Raw genomic sequence first — 18783 nt, forward strand, 5'->3', positions numbered from 1 at the left:
ACACAAAGCCATTAAACTAATATTTAACCTATATTAAACAGAATCCAAGTGTTGAATGTTAATACATATATATACAGTGATGTAATTTAAAACATTGCAAAATGTATGTAGCAGAGAATAAACCAAAAAATCTGCGTGTGGTGGCAAGTCATTGTGTTTGAGTTCAACTTACAAAAGTGTCTACTTCAGGAGTGACTCTGCTTGATTTTCAGAATTCAAAGTGAAATTTAAAGCTAAAATTTCATTTTTAAACGGAAAAACAAAATTATTTCAGATTTAGAAAGCATTTTGATTCTGCCAAACACTGACATTCACCAAGTCCAAACAGCAGGTTTTTGGCTTCTTTTCTTTCCCCTGATTTTTGGTTAAGAACCATCACTGGCTTAATATGGTGAATGCTATGGGAAAGCTTAGATGTAAATTCCTGGAAAATAAAGGATTTTGATAATATAGCTGCTGACTTGCAATACAATAAATGAGATTTGTCAGCACAACTTGCCAGAATTGCCAGCTTTAAGTACCATCCTCTGCTCAGTAAAGAAAATAAAAATCAAGGCAAAAGCAAAGCCCCAGTCAGTGCCTTATCTGATACACTGTGTGGTTCTATCCAGTGTTTTGAATGTACATCACCAATTTTACATCATTATCATGTTCTAGCTATTAAGTTTCCATATACAATGGTTATTGAGACAACAACAGCTCTATGGCTTTTTGCAGAACCTGCAAAATGCAACACTGAAATTATCTTTTCAAAATTTGTTTTTCCCACATGGGCCAGCTGTGTGTGTGCTGGATCACTCACCAGAGCTTCCCTGTGACCTCTCAGCTAGGACAGGCTGGATGTCCAGGGGTCACAGCCCAGCTAAGGGGGATCAGAACTGATTTGTGTGAGCAAAGAGCAGCAGCACAAGCCACAAACCAGGACTCTGTGCTCACATGCAAAGTAATCCCTGCTCTTGAGCTTTCCACTGAAACACAAGGGAGGGGATTTATACCATCAGGGCACATCTGTAAATAACTGGGTAATACCAATCAGGAAGATAAGCAACACCTTCAGATCATTGACCACCGTGCTCTCCATCGAGGGCTTGCAGGGGTGGGAGCAGGAGGGAGAAGCTTGTGGAAAAAGGACAGTCAAAAAGAAAATGCAATTAGGGAAACACTGCAGATGTAAGAACAGCCAACTCCCATCTGTAATTGCCCAAGACAGCCAGACACAGGGACTGCAGTGTTCCCCAGCAGGGCTGCCCACTGCACATCTGCCCAGCTGTGGGAGCGGCTGCTTTCCCCGAGCGCTGCAGACACGGCTGAGCCAGTGCAGGACACTCCTGCTGGTAAAACCCTACTAAACCAATTGTACATCAATATTCATTCTGGGATTGCAGCAGTTACAGCTCAGCCTGTAGGGTAACAATAATGGAAAACAGAACTTGCCATTATGTATCATTAAAGGATAATCAATTACAGGAATCTGTTAGTGCTTTCCTTCAGAGACTCAATCACGAGGAAACACAATCTACTTACATGTGCAGATAACAAACGGAAATGATTTTTAAAACAAGGTGACTGGGTTGAAAACATTTTAAAAGATAAACTTTAACAGATTTCCTGACCTCATTTTATTAATGCAAAAGTCAAAATAGACAAAAATGCTGGCTTTATATTCCAAGAATGGAATATGAAAGTTCCTACTAAATCTGGGCCTGGAGCATGTATTTTCCAGCCAATGTGCAAGATTGCATTTGCTGTATTCATCATTATATATTTGTGTGTATATACTATGATGTCACTATTTATGGCACTGTAAAGCCCAAATCAGAAAACACAGATTTTCTAGTGTCCCTCTGGAGTTCTCTCACACAGGGGCTGAATGTCCCTGAATTCCCAGTTAATGTCAGGGCTCATCTGCAGCCTGGAGCAGAGGGAATTAAATTTCAGGGGAAAAAGGTGAATTTCATTTATCTATGGGGTTAATTGTGGATACTCTTAGGGCTGCTATTTTAAGGAGTTCAGTGCAGAATTCAGATCAAAAATGAACAAATATTTTTAGATTCAAGTGGGTTTTATAGTACATGCTACACAATCTTATTCTCTGAATTTCAATTAATCTTTAAGAGATTTCTCATTCTGTAACCTGTAATAGATCCCAATGAATGTCCCATAAAATCTGCAGAAAATTGCAGTTCTATGAGATGAAACACAGTAGGGAAGGGGAGAGGATATAGAAATTGAATAATTTCTCATAACAATACTATCCTGTATTTCACCTCCTTCTTATGCCTTTTCATATTATTGACATTTAACATGTAGTAAGAGCCTGGAAATTTAGGTTTCCCTAGGGGAAAAATAATCATCTGAGTTTTAGAGAGCTACCTCAATAGTTATTTATGGGAATTTCAGTGAAAATGAGGGAAATTGTCAAAAGGTGATGTAGGATTTTCCCCTTTACTGACAGATTTGCACTTAACTTTCAACATCTCTACTCTGCCATTAATCTGTGGCACCAACACCCCTATAATTAATGGGATTATTAATTTCCCAAGTGTTTGCAGGAAACAATTGTTCCCCAGCTACTAAATGAATGTATTAGACAACGTGACACTTGTGATGGGGAAGGACACAGGGAGCTGAAGTGCTGCTGGTGGCAGGTCCTGTGTAAGAAATCATCAACCAGCAGCCAGGGCTGTGTGGGACAGAGGCCAGCCAGCCCAGGGCTGTGCTCCAGGAGCAGGGGATAGGGATAAGGGCAAGGCAGTGAGGATGAGTTAGGGCAGCACTTTCCCAGCCTGTCTCCCCCAGCCCTCTCTGCTGCTGCCACGGGTCAGAAATTGAAGCAGATGAGCAGGGAATTGAGTCAGTGAGGAGGGAGTGTGACTGAAAGGAGAGAAGACCATGGAGAGCAGCTCAGAACTGCTGCTGAAGGGCAGTGAGGTCACTGGGCTGGGCAGAAAGGCTTGGAGAGACCTCACAGCCTCCAGAACCTCCCACAGCTTTTCCTAACCTCAAATGGCTCTGTCCAGACCATTTTACCTCATCACAATTCCATACACCCTGTCAAAAAAAGGGAAATAGTCACAAATCCAACAAAAGCTTCCACAAGCCATAAAACTGTACCAAATCTCCTCACCTTGCTGTCAACCAGCTGAGCCTTTGCCATCCCTATACCCAAAACCTCCATGGTCCCTCCCAACACAGCACATCCCCCTCTACTCATCTTTTCTTTGCTGCAGAATTCTGGTTTGCATGTGATGCTGAAAGGTCTTTGTCAGCAGGGGCTTCACACACAGAATATCCATTAAACCTTTCACTAATATCTCTGATTGGCACCTTTTGGATGCACAGCAACATTTCCCTGAACACATGCTCCTCATTTCAAAAAGCTAACTGGACGCAGAATAAGATTTAAAATCTTTTTTTTTTTTTACATCTCAATTGAATAGTCTGAAAGCTTTAAACCTAACTAGCTTTAAAACAGCTAAACAGCTGATGGTTTAAATCTGAAATCTAAAATGCATGAAAAGTAATAGCAAATAAAATTATTGTTATTTAAATGTTGTCCTTTTTCTTTTTTAATGAATCACAAACAAAATACTTATTTGAACTTAGCCTGCATGATTTTGGAAGGAAGACACCATCAGTTTTCTCCTTTCTCCCAAACTTTTCCCATAGGCAAGTACACCTTCTAATCTTTTATTTCATGCACTTAAATCATTGAGCTTTGTTAGATAAACCCATGGCCTGATCTTAGACATGCTCCTTCACTAGGAGGTTTTTGGGGTATTTGTTAAGGAGGACATCTCCCACAGCACAACCCACAAAACCAGTGATAAAAATGTGCACATCATGCATTATACTTAAGGTTGAATTGCAGAACTTTGAACAAAATTATTAAAGCATAAATACTAAACTATACATGCATTGAAATGTGCATATTTAATTTATCCTCTCAGTCATGGCCACAGGTCTAGGTGGAGTACAGCTCAGAATGCTGGATTTCTAAGTCTGAAGGTTTTACTCATCATGGATTTGCCAGATTTTGAAATCTTCAGTTTTTATATTAAAAACTAAACATTGATCTATTGTGCACTGTGCTGTCACCTGTTATTCATGAAAAAATAATTGCTTTTTTTATAATTTTTTTTTTAAAATTTGAGTTTAAAAGTCACCAGTGACTATTTCACAAGGAGAAGACTCCAACTATGCATTAATTAAACATGCAAGTGTATTTTTATGATTAAAAAACTCAGTTCACTGAGTCCAGGCAAATCCTGTATATTATGAATTGACAAACCACAACTGATGAAATGATGCATGAAAATAGAGACAGAAGCAAAATAACCTACTTGAACCCAGAGAATTTTCAGACAATAACCATTACCAGGTTTAATTAACTTTAACACAAAAGTGGGGGCTCCTTCTGTTTCGAGTTAATGAAGCTCAACACATGGACACTACAATTAGAGACAAAAGCATAAGTCTAAAGCAAGTTATATTTCAGGATTGAAATAATGAGCTTGGTATTTTAATTTCACAGTCAGCAATTACGTGAGATCCAGAAACAAAGACACAATATATGCAATAGAAACATTAAGGTACAAATGCAGCTGGTTTTCACTCAATATCTTTCTTATAAGCCAGAGGCAAAAAAAAAAAAAAAGAGATTTTTTTTTCCTATAATAACAATACCCTGGAAATATTTCGACTATGATCATCTAAGATTTACTCACTTTCATACTACACAAGTCAGAAACGTGACCTCATCTAAAGCCCTGAACTGCTTAGTGACTCCTATCGTGCTTTTCTCATATATATTCATTAAATCCCTATCTATAATACTGTTATTTCCATTTAAAATGATTGTTGTGTAGCAAAAAAAAAAAAAAAAAAGCTGTTCTCCCACAAAAATGAATAAGCCTAGATCACTTCCACCCTTTTCAATAATTTGCCTATTCCTAAATACTAGGCTGGAAGAATATATGACCCTTAACATAATCTCATCACCAAGCACCTCCAAAGAAAAAAAAAAGGCACAAAAAGAGAAAAGATGGTCTGCCATTTATGTCTCCCATTTATAGTTTATTAAACCTAGAGATAATAGGAAAAAGGTGGAAAAAAGCAGAGAATGTCTGGGCTGTAGTATCAGATATCACTGCTTATTACTGGCTATCTGCCTAGTAATCATAAATCCATTGGGTAATATTCTCAAATCTTTTGCTTTTCAGGTAGGTGTGAGCCAAAAAGAAAAAAAGTTTAATTTTCTATGAAGAGCAGAAAACAGCAAGCACAGCACAACTGAGTACCAGGATGCATAAATATTCCTGATTATGGACCCTTGCACATAAAGCAAACAGGAAGAGTTTGAAGTTAACAGTGTGTACATCATGCAAAAGGTATCTCTGTCCCAAAAGATAGATATCACATAGACTATGAATGAACTGCTCCAATAAATTATATTATTCCTCAGAGGGAAGAGGAGAGCAATGTTATAAACAGTGACTTCAGAAAAGTGAGAACAATAGGGCATTGAATTTTGTAAGAGTGAATTAAGGATCTTTTTTTCCTGGAGGAGAGTTCAGTATCATTGACCAATGAGCCTTATAAATAAAAGCATTAACTCCAGCACTGCCTGTTCCCCTAAGCACTTCAGCATCTTTCACTTGCAACATTCTGTACCTGCATTTAGTTTCTGATATAAGTACAAGTACACACAGAATTAAACAGAGGTTTCAAATAATTTTTTTTTTTTAAATATACTTTCCAGAGAACTCAGAAAACACATGACCCTGGCAGAACACACATTTCAGACACACAGCTTTGATGAGAGACTGAGGCTGCCTTTGTAGAAGACTTTACAAATAGAAAACAACAATCCCTGTACATCACCTCCTGCTTGTGCTGTCAGATATGCACTGAATATCCATGGATAAAGGAAAGCTAAGCCAGAGCAGCATTTCAGAGATGAATCTTGATAGGATCAAACTCCTCAGATCTGTCACTTGCCTTTGACAATCACTTAAACCAAGGAGAGTCATTTTCTTACAATATTCTCCTCTCTGGACAGGGCTGGGAATGCAGAAGTCTGACTGCTGGTGCTGAGGGCAGGGCAAAGGCTCAGGGCTCTGCTGACCCTGTCTGCAGCACCAAGCTAAAAGCTAATTTAAAACCACTTTCAGAAGATGGCAAGCTTTTTCTTTTTTTGTTTTTCTATGAGAGAGGGATGTTCAAGGCCACAAATCTGAACAAAAGAAGCCAAAAAACTGCCTACCATGAAGTGAATTTCAATGTCAAGTTCCTGTTTGCTATCACCAATATGCCAAACATTAAGCACTGGCAACTCGAACTTCACCTTGTATGTCATTTCTCTGGCTCTTTAGCTGCTTCCTTGGTTAGAATTGGAAATTGATAGGCCATAAACATCTATGAGAGACACATTATTAAACACATCATCTCTGTCTGCTCTGACAAAGATAAGCCAAGCTCTCTAAGGTTTACAGCAATCTCAAGGAGTGCATGTTTTTCAATAACATTGTGATCTTTTTTCCCCATCTATGCAGTTTCTCCCTCACTCCCAGTGCATACTTGTTTTGCCTGGCTTGTCTGAAACCTGTTTTGAAATTTTATTTGAATGTTACCTACTCTTCTGCTCTCTCCAAAGGTTTTTTTTTAAGTAGTTGAAAATGGTTTCTCCATTCTAGCCTCACTTTAAGCAAAGGTAATGGCTCTCAGAGAGACTTGCAAAAAGATTACTGTCAGTACTCTTGAAACACTAAGATATTAACACTTAACAGCTTTGCCCTTACACATTATTTAGCTATTTCTCCTCCATCCTTCTTCCCTGCACTTTACAGTCTTCTGGCACTTAACCTTTTTCTGCACAGTTTCTGCTTTTTTCTGCCTCCTTCACATCCTTCCTTTCACAAAACAAAGTTTGTCCAGTTTAACCTGTTCTGCCTACTGGTACATCCCTGCCCAGGGCAGGGTCTGGGGCTGGGATCACCTCTTCCCAAAGGACAGTCTGCTTTGAAATTCTCATTTTAAACTGTGGCACACATGGTACACACACTGCTGTGACTGCAAGGAAAGGCAAAAATATTGGCTGAACCTATTCTGGTTTGGGCAGTCTTGGAAAGAATGCTGGGCATTTTGAGAGTAGATTGTTCTGGAGTCTCAGGTAAAGTTCTTGCAAGTTTACATTGTTTGATGCTACAAATTTCACTCTAATTTTAAGGATTAAGTACTGTCATTAATTTTCTGCTAAATGTTCATTTCATACTCTCTCCTTTTTCTCCCAACTACCTGCTTGAAAATGAATGTATCTGTATTCATGTGACTGGTTTCTTCTGGTACATCATTATCCTCTTATCTGAACAATACTTGTTTATTCTCTGTCTATTGTATCAGAAAAAGTTAAAGAATTGCCTTGTAAAAACAATAAATGAAAGAATTTCATGTTGCAAACAGCAAATTGCTTTATCACTATTCTAAATAGAATTTTTGTTTTATTTTTAAAACCCATGTGTTTGTGTGAATATGCAAGAATCTAAACATGTAGTTCTTTTAAACACATATTTAATATTTACAAGATGCATACAAATAGCATTAAAAACACAACCTGGAGATACTTAATGACTAGACAATGGGAAAGAAAAGCTGCACAGGCAGTGTCTGTATGTAAATACTTTCTGTTCCATCTTATTGGTGCTGTTAGATGAGAACTGTTAATCTTCTTAGTTTTGGAAAACACATTTCTTTTTTGCAGAATTGTGCCAGAGAGGAAAAGATTTATGCAGCTGTTCAAAGCTATCCTCTGAATCAAGTAGGAGAGCACTCAGATTAGAGCCTCTGAGATCCAAAACGACTGCCCCATCCATCAGGCTTTTCTGAGCTGAGTGTCTCACTAACTCTTCTGCTGAATTGTTTCACATAATACAAATAATTTAATATTCACTAGAGAAGCAACTTGAACAGGTTGCTCATATCCTGAGAGCCCCACCTATGTGATTATGACTTGCTGGGAAGCAGAAGTTTCTCTTGCTCAGAAAAACCTTTGGGATGTCTCAATGTTTAATCAGAGAACTTGAAATTTTGAAAACACTCATGGGATGATAAAGCTGTTTCCTTCTCATTGCTAGTAGCAAGCAAACATAATAAAGGACCAAATAAATATAAAAGGTAAAATCTCAGGAAAACAGCATTATCAGCCCAGTCATGCAGTTCTTTGGCAACTCCAGGTTTCAGATTTCTGTAATTATTTACAGCATGTATCACGAGGCAAAAGCACTGTGTCCATATTTGATGGGTAGAACTGAATTTATAGAGTGTTCTTCAGCACACAGCTCACACACTTCAGAGAGAGACTGCTGTTCTGGGAGAGGCTGGCAAGAATAAATCCAGAAATGTCTGGAAACTACTTCTGGCTTAAGGGTACCAAGAGGAAAAGTCCTGTAGCTCAAGTGAGAAATACCAACCTCCAGAAATCTGTGCCAAACTTCCTCAGAAGCAGAGAAAATTATTTGCAGTGACAACTTCAGACCAGAGCTGTCTGCTCCTCTGCTGTCAAGCCCTGTGCAGACAGGGCAGCATTGAACAGACAGGCAGAGAATTGCTGCCCTTTTTGGATGGGTCCCTGTATAAGGCAGAACCACACCAAAATTACAAAATTGCTGAAACATCACCTCTCCTGCATCTCTGCTCCTGAGACAGCAAGTTAAACTCTGCTCTTCTGTGCTCAAAGTCACTTCTTGTCAATAAAAACACTCTAGTTATTTGCATTTGATTCATTTGTAGTAAGAGAACATAGTTCTTAGTAAGATAAATGTGTGGAAGGAGGAAAAGTAATAAAAATTATCCATTGATCATAGTTGTCTTAAAACATCAAAAATATTCTCTAAGTGCTCAAAAATCCCCAAACTCCAAAGTGCAAAAAAATAACGAATTTATATTCATTTATGATTAGAAGATGAACTAAAGTATTGCTAGCCTGGCTTCATGGAACCTTGTTTCTCTTCTTCTCTTCGCTTGCCAGAGTCAGAAATATAAAAGCTTTGAAATTAAAATAACCACAAGGGTGCATGGCCTCTCTCTCTCTGTACTCTCTTTCTGATACTTAATCCCTGCCATGCATGCAGAGTGAAGGCCAAGTGGAAGTCTTCCTCTGAAGATTACTTTGAGCATGAATTCTGCTGCATTTTTTAACCAGTTATATCTGAATTCACTGATGCCTTGATAGTTTCATTGCTATTTCAGTTTTCCTCTTGCCAACCTCAACAAATAAATAGGAAAGAGTAGACAAGCTAAAATGCTCTCCAATGAAAGGGCTGAAAATCTGAAAATCAATTTGTTGCAGTACTAGAGCAGTTGGGAACTCCTTAATTTGAGCTCACAGAAATCAGTAAGAATAATACAAAACTATGAGTTGCAAAGAGGAACATTTTATCTCTTTCAGAAAAAGAAAAAAAAAGGTAGGATTTTATGAAAGAAATAAACACAGAAAAGAAAAACTAACACCAAATAAAAACTCCAACAGAAGCTTTTATGATTTAAATGTGGCCTGCTGGCCACTAGTTCATTAGCTCACTAGACACTGACATTTCTGTGCACTTTTTCCTTCCTTTTAGCTTTTGGACCATACTGTAATTTCTAAGAGTTTGGGCCTTTGGTGTTGCAATCTGTTTTTAAGGACATTCTGAATCCTATGCTTACTGTCTTTCCTTCATCTCCCTTATCTTTTTGCCAGTATGGAAAAATTCAAACTATTCAGATGAAGAGCAGCATTTTACATCCTAGCTGTATCCAAACTCTGCCTCCAGCTGGATGAACAAACCAGAGAGACCCAAGTGCCAGAGTGAGATGGAGACACCTCCCTGAGAGCAGATCCTGGGTGAGGCACCTTGGGAAAAGAGGCAGATTTAGAGATGAATAAACTCTAGTGCTATGCAACTACTTCTGCAGGGGCTGTGCAGAAGTTTACAGCTCAGATTTGTGTGAGATGGGGATCTCTTCCTCCTCTTGCCTTACTGGAAGCCTGAGCTGCTGTGTCCACATCCCACCCAAACAGAGCTGAGAGCACTTGGACCTGCAAAAGGTTTCAAAGAAAGTCTAAAAAGGAATTTTGGCTGTTTCCACTTGTAGGCTTGGAGTTTAGACAGACTGAATTCTGATTTAGAAAAATAAGCAGCTTGGATAAATAATTCATGCAGTACATCAAACTTCAGATGTTGCACTGCTATTTTAAATGCACTTTTCAAAAAAAAAGTCATTTCAATCACTGGTTACAAGTGCTTAAAGTGTAACAGGTTTCCTTTTCCCATTCAAGAGCTGACTTCAGACTACTGGACATTATTCTAACAGCTAGAAAAATATTAATAGACTGTAAATCTAGTTATCATGTGCCTCATGCAATATCAGTGAGTAATAAATACACAAACAGACTTGTCTGAAATACATAAAAGTAATGCATGTGTTATAAAAGGAGTTTCATTGGATTATAAGGAATGGCTGTTCTCAATTATCTTTTGTCCTTCTATTTTTCAGTACCTGATGTCAATGTAATTATTATCTATTTGTTTAAATTTTGATTAAATCCCTAAGCATTTAATAATCCATTTTTATAAAATGTTGCCTAGCATTATTATACTTAATAAACATTTAGGTCAGGTTTTTTGGTTTTTTTCAAGTAGCATCAATTTATGTAATGATTTTATATCTATATTTAAGCTCTGTATCTAACAGCTGAATTGCAAAATTAGAAGCCAGGCAGCTCCCCTTAAACAATAAACTATTGAGTAATATTAACAGTTGGAGGATTATACCCAGAAACTGAAAACTACATGAACTGAACTAATTTTGTTCCTTAGCCCTCTTTTACTATTTATGCTTTCTCCTAAATGTCTGAAGTCTTACTTTTTGTAGACTTTCAAAATATGTATAAAAAAGTGCATTGTTCATATGTGTAAACCACTGGAAATCCCTTAACTTTCCATCTGCTGATTTCACAGGATTTTTTATGTAGCCAACACACATAGTCTGAGAGTAAGGATGTGATTTTTCAAGGACACAAAATGCAATTTGGAGTTAACAGACAGCAAAATCTGGCAGACAGGTACCTGACTCTGGTATAGTTTTGTAAACCTTTTCCTTAAGGCTCAGCCATATGTTACAGATCTTAGAAAAATGAATAATGAGAAACAGCCTTACACCAGTATTCCTTTTTTATCCCAGTAAATTAACTTTAAGAGTATTCTTAAAAGAAACTAATCTTTTCCTAAAAACTCTTTGATTAATGCTCTTTTAGTCTTTGGGCATAAAACTGAAATAAGGTCAACCATCTCAACACACTGGCACTTGAATCTCTCCTATTTTATGCAGGAAGTAAAACTACAACAACCAGAGAAATAAAATCTTGTCATTCTGGTGCACCAGCTTTGATTCGAGCAGAAAGACATAACCTTGCTTTTTTATCATCACATCACACACATGCAGAGAAAACTCAGCAGGGATGTAAAGCAAATGAACTAATGAACTTAATTAACACACAGAAAATAAAAGAACTACCCTGCAGATGTGTATTTGTAGTGAAATCAGTCAGCAAATGAACAATAGTCATGACAAAACTTTACATGACTTCCTCCTGTCACTGGGGTCAGAAGCACAAAAACTGGATAGGAACTAAGTTATTATAAATCTTTCTTCTAAAACTAATGGATTTTTTGTTTGCTTGTAAGAAGCAAAGCACAAGTTATTTAGAACTCCAGGACCAGCCCCCACAGCCGAGCATCCACCTCCTGAGATTATGGGAACCCAGGAGGAGCCCAAGGCTGCCAGAGGGATCCTGCCCTGCCTCTGTCCTGATGGTGACAGCACAGGTGAGTGTGCACAGTTCCAGTGACACAGGTGAGTGTGCACAGTTACAGTGACAGCAGAGTTCCAGTGACACAGGTGAGTGTGCACAGTTCCAGTGACAGCAGAGTTACAGTGGTACAGGTATGAGCACAGAGCTCAGTTCCAGTGGCACAGGTGAGTGTGCACAGAGTTCCAGTGACACTGTGTGTGCACAGAGCTCAGTCCCAGTGACACTGTGTGTGCACAGAGCTCAGTTCCAGTGACACTGTGTGTGCACAGAGCTCAGTTCCAGTGGCACAGGTGGCACAGGGAGCCCAGGGCTCAGCACCCACTGCAGGGGGCACAGCTGCCTGTCACCTTGGTGCATTTCACAGAAACCCACTGGTGTTTCTGTGAACTATAACAAGGCAGTTCACATCTCAGGAAACACACCCCCAAGCACAGAGGTAGTAAAATATCAGGAGACAAATTTCAGTTAACAATAATTATAAATCGTTTGAATTTTTTTTTAATAGCTCATCTCCTAGCAGAAGACATTACCCTCCTTATTATCTTTCTCCACTTTTTTTTTACTCTGGCGAACGGTTAAGCTAAGAAAACTAAAGACTGTAGAATCAATCCAAAACCTGCAGCAGCCAGTATTCTGGTACTCCTGATGGGTATATGAGAATGGCAGTTAAGCTGACCTCTGTGCTGGGGGATTTTCCATTTTGTTAAAGTCACAAAATCAGGGGAATGGCTTCATTTCAAACAAAGGTGAGCACAGAGACATTCCCATACAAAGGAAGAGAAACAATTCTTTACACCTGTGAATATATTGTGACAGGGCAACTAAGTAATACAAATGGTAACTTACTGTACATACATGAGGCATGACTAAAGAAATTCCACTGATAAACTGAAAATAATATTTAATAACACAGAACTTGCATCCATACCCATGAGGTAAGAAAACCCTGGACTGAGACCCAAACATAACTAGCATTTAGATGGTTATTTCCTTAAAACCTCACATCCTTAACAGAAAAAAAATTAATCTCCCAAACTCCAAATACTGCAAGGTAAATCTTTACAGTCTGCTTTCACTGATTCATAGTTTGGCCATTACTCAAACATGCAATGTATAATGCTGATGAGTTAAACATCACATCACCCATTTTGATTTATTCCTTTCAATTCCCTGGGAATTTTATTTATGTTTATAACCACAAGGTTGGTGGTGCCAATAGATTCAATCCAGGGATAGATAGCTGAGTGCTTAGACTATTACAGAGAATTACAGTGTATTGATTAGAATACCTATGGAATAACTAAGGTCAAAACTAAAAATGTTACTAAGAAAAATGCCCAGAAGGAATGAGGTTTAGTCTGACCATGTAATCCAGTTTCAGCACTGATGAAGAGAATACCAGCAGTCTAAAAGGTGAACTCCTTCAATTAGTATTTTATTTAAGTTGGTGCTTTTTTACAGTCAATAAAAATATTATTTTATTTCTCCTTTTTATCATTTTTATGTACTAAAACAATATTATCTATGCTATCCTCAGGACACAGAAGATCAAATCCACCACAGTGTTTCTGTGAACTATAACAAGGCAGTTCACATCTTAGGAAATACATATCTCACAGAGGAAATAAAAGATCAGGAGGCCAAATTTCAGTTAACAATAATTATGAATTATTTCTTTTTTTTTTTTTTTCTTTTACTATAAGATCTCCTAGCAGAAGATGTTAACCTTTTTATTATCTTTGTCCAAAGGGAAAAAAAAAAAAAAAAAAAAAAAAAAAACACACCACTTAATGTGCTTTCTGAATTTCCAGAATATCTGAGCACAAAGGGCACAGGCTGATGCTGTATCACATATCACTAATTCAAAGCATTTAATCCTGTCTTCCACAAGTCAGCCAAAGCAATACAAATGCCAAAAAATTCCTGTTTGATAGCAGAATTGCATGCACTGTACATTATATAAGCCTTCTGTCCCCTTCCACTTGAATGTACACTATCAAATCATCCTGGCCATTACTTTCTATCGAGCAGATGGGATTATGAGATTTTTGATAAAGAACAACAATCACCCAGCAAGGGTTGCAAAGGGGTCGCTGAAACCAAGATTAACAATTGATTAGCTTTAATGGACCGTGACAGTAATAAACAACAGAGCTCCACACAAAGATTTGATTGTCCTGTTAATGCTGCTGACACAAATGGCTTTTAACTGGCTTCCTGAAAGTGTTAATATGGCCAGAGCCTCGGCAAATGAAGGACTTTGTCAAAGTGAGACCTGTCCTGCAGTGAAGAAGCATTTACTGCAGCCCTCTAAAACATCTTCTCTAAGTGTGTTTCTGATTTATTCAGATAATGGTTCCTATTTCTCCAAGGCTTAAAGTTCAACAAAATGAAACACAGCACACCCCTGCAAGGCTGGCATATAATAGAACTCTAAAGCATTTGAATACAGAACCCAGCAGTCCTTGCATATGCAACAATAATGTGAATTATCATTTTCAGTGGCCTCTTTTTATCCTTACTCCAGCCTGGGCTGACAGATCTCAGTATCACAGCCTTCTAAACTCAAATTTTTATGCTTGGTTCTGGTAAGTTGACTCTATTTTTTCTTCCCTTCTGCACAGAAATCAGTAATTTGCATCATATTTTCATTAAAATAAAGTGCTTTGTGATTACTGGAAGTAACCATGGTAAAATCTGAAAACAGAACTTAACAGATCTGTTTATTTCTTAGATACACATATGGGAAAATGGAAAAAGTCTCTGTTTCCTTTAATTTGTTAAGCCCAAAATTTAAATAGACTTATGGCAAATATTCACAGAAGGTTTTAAAATTAAAACTAGGTAGAGGGAAAGTAGACAAAACTCCACCTAACACGACATTCAAGAAATCATGGATATAGGAATTCAATTAAAGGTAAGGAGGAATTCACTCATCTAAGCATTGAGTAAGACTTTCTGTTAAACTTCCAATGTCAGGTTAAATTATTTGGTTTCTAAAATCAACTCTTTTTTTTTCCTTTTTTTCTTTTATTTTCTTTTTTCTTTTTTTTTTTTTTTTTTTTTCTTGATTATGTGTCTCATTTAAGCTTTTGTCTGAACCGTTTTTATCTGTGAGCTGCCCCGGCGCTGCTCCTAAAGGCAGCACACGACAGTGGTGCAGCTCTCAGGGCTCCTAGGAAAGGCAAAAACCAGCCTTTGCTCCAGATACACATCCAAACACAAACCACTTGCACAAATCAAGGTCATGCTAATCCCATCCCTGTGGGTCCCACCCCATCTGCAAGTTCTACTCTCTGCAGAGCAGCTCTTACCTGCACACTGCAGAGACACAACACGAGGCTAATTGCTGTGTTTAAAAACCTGACCCACACAGACATGCAAGGGAATCTAAATGAAATCTCTCAAAGACTAAAAGCCACCTGCTTGGTGTCCCAACACAAGCATAACCTGTCAAAATACTGAGCCAGCCTTCATTAATTCCATTTTCTGTAATCAGCAACCTTCTATTACTCACATGCTTGGCTTCTACAGCAGCTCTTCAAGCAAGCTATTGTATAAACCATTGTATATACTCTGATGATAAACATTCAAGAAAGTAATTATTTACTACCTGTAAGTCAGCATCAAATTCATGTTTCAGGTAAGCATCTTCTGCAGCTTCAACAAGACGCTGAAAAAAAGAAAAAAAAAAAAAGGTGTGTTTTTGAAATAATGGATAACAAGTTTATAACCTGGTATAAAAACAGATTGCTTGAGCATTTTGCAGTTTATCTGCTCTCATACTTCATTGAATAGAAATAAATAATCCAGATTTAAAATAAGAAATAAAGGACCGAATTTTTAAACCCTAGGCACCTACTGTATGTGGTAGAAAACTCTAAAACAGCTCACCTGTTAAGAAATACAGAAATAGAAAAGTCTCTTTTTTAACCAGTGCTCAGCTCCTATTCTGAAATTATTTTTTTGAGAGAACAAAACCAAAATTGAATTCACATGGACTTTATTTTGCACATAGGAGCCCTTTTCAAATCTACCTTAACATTAAAATAGGAGGGATTCCCTAAATGCACTTTCAAGAAATGGACATAAAAATTAATTTCTAAATTACGCATCAACTATAAATTATAAGGAAAATAAAGACTAGGTTTGTTTAGCAAGCAGACTAAAATACTACCTTAACATGGTACATTATCACGAGATTTTTCTGCAATTACAGAAGTAACATTTACTGAATGGCAGCAATTCCATAGTATTTTTGCCCTCTTAACAATATCCAGAACTCCTAGTAGTAGTTATTGCTCCTCACCATTACCATCTGAGATGAAAATACACCAAACCACAGCTACCTGAACCATTTAACTCAAAAAGGGATTTGCAGCAAATATTCTATTGGGAAATGACATTACACCCTTTCTAAGGTTTTACTCAGGGTTCTTTATACTTCAGAGTATTTTAACCATGGAAGAGACTCCTTCCTCCAATTTTCATTTAATCCACCTGAACATTCATAGATGTACAAGCCAAAATCAAACAAAGAATATTCTGTGTCTTTTATTTTCTTTGCTCTGTCAGACACTGCTGCACACAGATATTTTCACATCACAAAGCAAGGTCCAGACTCTCATTAATACAACACACAGAGTGGGCAGCCGTGCACACTTTTTTTTTTTCCTCCCTTTTCATAACAGTTTGCACATTTATCAAGTCTTTGGATATAAATCAAAATGAAATCAGAATTCATATTGATTGCTATACAGTTTGAGCTATAATGGAAACTCAACCAAGAAAAATATTTCTGGTTGCCAATGCAGAACAAATGGTTGAGCAGAGCGCTGACAGGCTGAGCAGAGCCACGGCGGCTGCAGGGAGGTTTGTGCAGAGCAGCAGCCAGTCCCAGCCTTCCCTGGCTCTGCATCCCACCTCCCACTCACACACAGCCAGCACCAGCCCCAAAAAACCCTGGCCTCTGCTGGCTTCTGCTCCCTTCCCTGCACACCCCATGGGGAGCCTCTCCAGGCTTTTCTTTGGTGCAGAATTCCAACCTCAAATGCACAATTAAAAACTGGAAATACTCCTGATACCTTGGCTGATACAGAGAAGCAAAAGGTCACCTTCCCAGAGCCCTGTGCTGGGAGCACCCACTGACATCCCACTGGTTCCAGCTTTAAACAGCTCATCCCAGGAAAACCCAGCTGGTCACAGCAAACCCATTTCACCCAAACTGGAACTGAGCTGGTTCCAACACGGGGCAAATCAAACCAGAACTGAGCTGGCAAAATGTCCGAGCTCACCTTCCTGGGATAAAAGAACCCAAAAATAACAACACATCCCAGCCCACTGCAGGAGGGAGATCCACAGAAAAACACTTCAAATAAAACTCATTGTTCCCACTGCTCCTGTACTATTTGAATAGCACCAAAAACAGACCTTACAATGTGAAACACTAATGAACGTTCATTTGAGCCACAAATTTTTGTCTTTAGAATCTAAAAAGGGAAATAACACAAATTTTCTCCTCTGAGGGGAAAGCTTTAAGGCAACTGAAACAAATCCATACACATTTGAACATTCTCAGAAGCCCATCTTTATTCAGCATGCTATAAGGATTTTACAAATATAGCCCTCATTTTTCAAGCATGAAAAGGTCTTTTATGTAAAATAACTACTCTAATTCAATGCATTACTGCAGATGTGTTTTCCTTTCTTATAAAGCCATAGGTGTATTACTACTCTGTGCTCACCTGATACAAAAGTTCATGACTGATGAGCTTGGGAGTAAAAAAGTGAAAGGATCAAAAAAATTCTTCATACAGAAAAGAATACAAGGAAAAGAGAGCCATGTTTTTCTTTCTGTGCTGAAATACTTACTTAATCATCAAAAGAAAAATTATTATAGTATTTCATAAGGTACTAGTGATATTAGATATCAGTATCTAGCAGGCAAGAAAAATAATTCATGGCTTCTTATATAGTTTGTATTGATCCCAATGTGTTTCAATTACATTTTTGCCTCAGTGAAATAAATTTAAACTAAGATTTATCCCCACTTGTAAGAAATAACTAGAGAAGCATAAGATGGGCAATAGTAGAAACATCTGGTAACAAGGGCAGCCCAGAAAAGAAAAGTACTGCTTGTTATTTTATTGAATTATTCATTAAAATTTCAGTTGTTACTTTTATTTTTTTAATGTACATTTCAGCAACATTCTCTACAAGAAACTCAATGACAAAGAAGTGAAGTGTCTACTGACAGGAATTTTTTCTTGAAGCTATAGGAGCAAACATGTGCTTTGCCCTCACAACACTAAATAAAAAATTAAACTTTTGGTACATGAAATGAAAAAAATGCAAGCACATTCTGCATTTTCTATGTATCAGTCCTTAACCACAGTTTGCTTAAAGTATCTCAACACCATTGTGAAGGAAACCATGAGAAATCTGGGAGAGCTACAGAAAAGGAAAGCCAACAATAAGCCCAACTCCATAAAATGATATATTAGTGGATATACACAAATTATATTGGAATGAAGAAATTGAATTCAAATGTTTCATGGGGTTTTGTTGTGTTTGGGGGGGGTGGGTGCTGGTTGGATTTTTTTTAAAGAGGTCCCCACAGGGATGAAGCATGATAGAAGAAATTCCTTAACACTCTGCAGGCAAAAACATAAAAACCACATGCAATACTACAACTTCTTTATATGGAGGCAAAAAAATTCCTTTTAAAATATTTTAATAACTGAGCAGTTATCTAACAATGAGTCTCAACATTAGCATGATTAGCAATTTCAGCTTAATAGTTTATAATGACACTCTTAATAGAAATGCCAATATATTTCCATTTGAGTAACCATAATCTCAAATTCTTGCTGTAGCAAGTAAATGCTTCCCAAGCTGTGGTTATCCTGAAGGGAGTTGTGAATTACCAGCAT

At 37.7% G+C, this 18783-nt stretch overlaps 1 protein-coding gene across 1 annotated transcript in view; it reads right to left on the reverse strand.

Annotated features, from left to right (window-relative positions):
- Positions 1 to 18783, reverse strand: part of CACNA2D3 (calcium voltage-gated channel auxiliary subunit alpha2delta 3) — a 372509-nt gene that overhangs the window by 239764 nt on the left and 113962 nt on the right. The window contains exon 4 of the mRNA XM_056501471.1: positions 15465 to 15524. Coding sequence (XP_056357446.1) covers positions 15465 to 15524 — 60 coding nt within the window. The remainder of the gene's footprint in view (positions 1 to 15464; positions 15525 to 18783) is intronic.

The sequence above is a fragment of the Oenanthe melanoleuca genome, chromosome 12 (genome assembly GCF_029582105.1).
Source record: "Oenanthe melanoleuca isolate GR-GAL-2019-014 chromosome 12, OMel1.0, whole genome shotgun sequence".
Taxonomy (NCBI): domain Eukaryota; kingdom Metazoa; phylum Chordata; class Aves; order Passeriformes; family Muscicapidae; genus Oenanthe; species Oenanthe melanoleuca.